Source organism: Epinephelus moara, chromosome 20 (assembly GCF_006386435.1).
Source record: "Epinephelus moara isolate mb chromosome 20, YSFRI_EMoa_1.0, whole genome shotgun sequence".
Classification (NCBI taxonomy): Eukaryota; Metazoa; Chordata; class Actinopteri; order Perciformes; family Serranidae; genus Epinephelus; species Epinephelus moara.
In genome coordinates this window covers 39,569,321-39,573,058 of record NC_065525.1, presented here as the reverse complement: position 1 = coordinate 39,573,058, position 3,738 = coordinate 39,569,321, and the positions used below count along the sequence as shown (strand labels likewise).

At 42.5% G+C, this 3,738-nt stretch overlaps 1 protein-coding gene across 1 annotated transcript in view; it reads right to left on the bottom strand.

The window, feature by feature from the left end:
- The window catches only part of spg11 (SPG11 vesicle trafficking associated, spatacsin), a 46,368-nt gene that overhangs the window by 7,562 nt on the left and 35,068 nt on the right, over window positions 1-3,738 (bottom strand). Inside the window, exons 31-32 of the mRNA XM_050073790.1 lie at window positions 2,094-2,239; window positions 1,702-1,906 (exon numbers count right to left, since the gene is read on the bottom strand). Of these exons, the coding sequence (XP_049929747.1) occupies window positions 1,702-1,906; window positions 2,094-2,239 (351 nt within the window). The remainder of the gene's footprint in view (window positions 1-1,701; window positions 1,907-2,093; window positions 2,240-3,738) is intronic.

Below are 3,738 nucleotides of genomic sequence, written 5' to 3'. Positions count from 1 at the left end.
AAGCGCAGGTGCGCTGCGCCCCCGCCTCACCCGGTCTGCGAAACTAGAGCCCAAAGTGTGGAGAAGAGGGACCGGGAAAAGCGGCGGACCTCCGGGGAAGCCTGCTCCGTTCTCCCCGCAGTTAGGGACCGTTCGCCACAGTACTCCTGCAGAGTTTCAGAGGACCTGGAGAATGTTTTAGGATAGTAATAACATTACCCCCCCCCCCCCATAGTTTCCCAAAATCCTGTGGGAAACACTGATGACTATAGCTTTGACTGGGACCATTTCAAGGTATTTGAAAGCTAAGATGGAGACAAAAAATGTTTCTCATCACTAGTGGTGGCAGTAGTTGTGGGTGATTTTGCTGACGCTAACGTTACATTAACAGGCGCTTTGCTGCTACAAGTGGCGCTAGGGTTTGCTTGCTGATCCCAGCCTACATTTACTGGTGTGGGATTGACTTTCAAAGCTCTGTTGTGTCATATTTTCACTCTTTTGGGGCAAGGCCGACATTATTGTAACTTTACTAGAATAGCGGCCAACAAAGGAAAGCAGGCAGGTGCGAAATGGGGCAAGTGAGGCCCTTGGGTAATGAAGTTTTTCTGGGGCCATTATGAATCACCAAGAGAACGTGATGGGGAGAGGGGTAAGTGCCAATGCACAAGTCATTGTCACCAAAGAGTAAAATGAAGAAGTGACGGTACTGCATATGGATGAGTACCAGCCTGACATTTCACTTGTAACTAGGGTTGGGACTCATTAGGATTTTAACGATTCCGATTCCTTACCAATTCTTCTTACCGATTCCTACATTATAGTCATTATACTTGCTATACTTAAACAAGTATATAATAAACACAAATGCAATCATACAAATACAAAAACTTTATTCTAACTGTTGCACAGTACAATTAGAAGAAAATACACATTTGTGTGTGGTGTGTATTTCAGATTTAGAGCCTGTATCATCTCCCTGAGAATATATAACAACAAAAAGTGATTTTCTGATTTCTACAGTAACACTATTACCTCAAATTAACCACAGCAATGTAATAAAAAATACTTATATGCATTCATGCTTGGGCACTGTTATTTATGTGACAACACCTGAACAGAACACACACACACATTGGCTGTTTGTTTGTAGCGCTCCCCTCGCTGGAAGTCTCGGACCTCCTGCTGCCCGCCTCCGCCTTATTTAAACGCTGAAAATAAAATAAAAGAGGGAGACATGTTTTTCCTATTTTATCTTATTTTGTTATATTTCTCCCTCTCCCCTCGCTGGAAGCCTCGGACCTCCCGCCGCCTGCTCCCGTCTCAAACACGGAGGTCTCCCTCTCTGCTGAGCACCCACGGCGCACGCCCGGCCTGTTAAATAGCCTGTAACCATAACAACTGTGTGACACAAACTCAGTGCTTTAGTTATTAGATAATGTCGGGCTCGGTCGGGTTCGGACAGAAATATGCGGCCCGTGCCGCACTCTAATGGAAATGCGTTTTTTTTTTTTTACAATCTAGGAACCGTTTGCAGGAACTGTTACTCCAAATGTGATGGAACCGGTTCCAGAACTGGAACTTTGGACCCGGTTCCAAAAAAGAACCGGATCCGGATCCCAACCCTACTTGTAACGCTCTCACCACTTGCCATCTGACACTAAAATCAGCTCTCAGACTTTCTGTATAAACCAGTACATTTAGACTTTACAATTCATATCTCACCGGGCTGCAGCTCCTGGGTGGAGGCCAGCAGCGCCTGGACCACTGCGGAGGAGATCAGCTCAGCCACAGTGTCTGCAGAGAGACCCTGAGCTCTGATGAAGGCCTGAGCCTTCCTGAAGCGCTCCGGCTGCTCCGACAGCAGCAGTTTCTCCAGCACCGAGGAAGATTCCTCCCCGCAGATCTCACTGAAGGAACACTGTAGCTCCTGAATATGATCCAAGGGGAAAGAGTGAAACTGTAGAGGTCAATGTGAACCTTCCCTACATCCTATTCTTATTTCAGTGGTTTAAAATGTGATGTTTCTTTAATGGTTTTCCAAAGTAGCAGCGTCCAATACTGATAGGAAAACTTATTCATTACAACAGTGCAGCATTGGGTGAGCTGGCAGGTACCTTGGAGAGCTGGTAGAGGCTGAGGACCTGTTTGCAGTAGTTGTTGCCGTGGCGACACTGATCCACCAGTTTCTGGAGCTGGACAGAAACCTCGTCGTCAAGGAGGGGGAGCATCACGAAGGACGACAGGCTGCTGAATGAGGGAGCTGGAGGAGAAAAAGAAATGTTGCAATATACGTATTAAATTCTAAACTTTGCAGACCAGCAGGTAGCCTTCTTCAAACTTATTTTATTATTTGTGTTGGTATTAAGGACCCAACATTAAATTGGCCACACCTGGCTGTCTGAGTCACTGGCTTTGTTTACGTCTCTCCTTAAAACATACCTCTATCGGAAAGCATATCCTGACTTTATCTGAGCTGTCTGTCAACGTTACCTTATTGATTTTAATGCCCATTTATTATCTCGATTTTAGCTTTGGCTTTTCTTATTTTATCTTTTACAAGATGACATTTTACATGTTACTTGTTTCATTCTTCTTTTATTTAGTTTCATTGTACAGCACTTTGTAACTGTGTTTTGAAAGGTGCTTTTAAATAAAGTTTATCATTCGGGGTGCCTGCTGTGGAACACAGGCACAATCTATGACTATTCCTCATACTTCTTCTTATTCCTCTTCTGTACCAAAATTTCACCGAAAAACTTGTCTCGCAGTGTTGCTCCCACATACACAAAAAATAGATCAAAATGTGTGTAAAATTCGGGAATAGTTTGCTATGACTTTGTATGTCTCAAACTGCTGGCCTTTCCTTAAAAACAAAAACTCTGATTGTTACAATTTGTATACTCAGAGAGAGAGGACAACTTGACAAATAAGCAGTGTGAAATTTGAGTATGTACTTTAAAAAATCATGAGTGTACTAGTGGGTTAGATAACTGGCACGATCAGCTGTCCTCCAGAGGTTTCTGGTCTCACTTAACACTGAGCTCAACAGCGTCAGTTAATGGAGTTTCTCTAACTTTCAGGCTCAATGTGACAAATGTATAAGTCTGTTTGCTTCTGAAGAAACAGTGTTTGAAAAAGCACAAGTTTTACTCCACTTTGACCAGAAATGATGTATGTAGAGTAGAAATTGTGGGCGTGACAGCGAGTTGGAGAGAAATGCTGAGGAAGCTCTCTGCACTCTGACAGTTGAGTCCTCCACTCTCGCTCAGAAAATTCTGTCCAATACACACATATGTGAAAAACTTGAATAAGGCATTTTTAACCAAGCTTCAATATGTGAAAAACTTGAATAAGGCATTTTTAACCAAGCTTCAAACAAGTTTAAATATTTAATAAAGTTAAATTGTGTTTTGAAAGTTGAATCAAACCCACAATGTACACAACATGTGGGACATTTCAAGGTTTGAATGGAGTTTCTATGTGAAGGTATGAATGAGGAGATAGGAGTTGAACATGCTTNGGGACATTTCAAGGTTTGAATGGAGTTTCTATGTGAAGGTATGAATGAGGAGATAGGAGTTGAACATGCTTGAAATAACTTTAAATGAATTTGAACATTCTGCCATCCATTTGAATGGGGAAAAAATTCCCCCCAAAAGTTGAGTATTTCATAAAGTAATTAATTGTGATTGTAATGAATGAGATTCTGTATCCAGTTCAAAGCACTTCTGAGTGACATCAATGTTCCGTGTGTGCGTG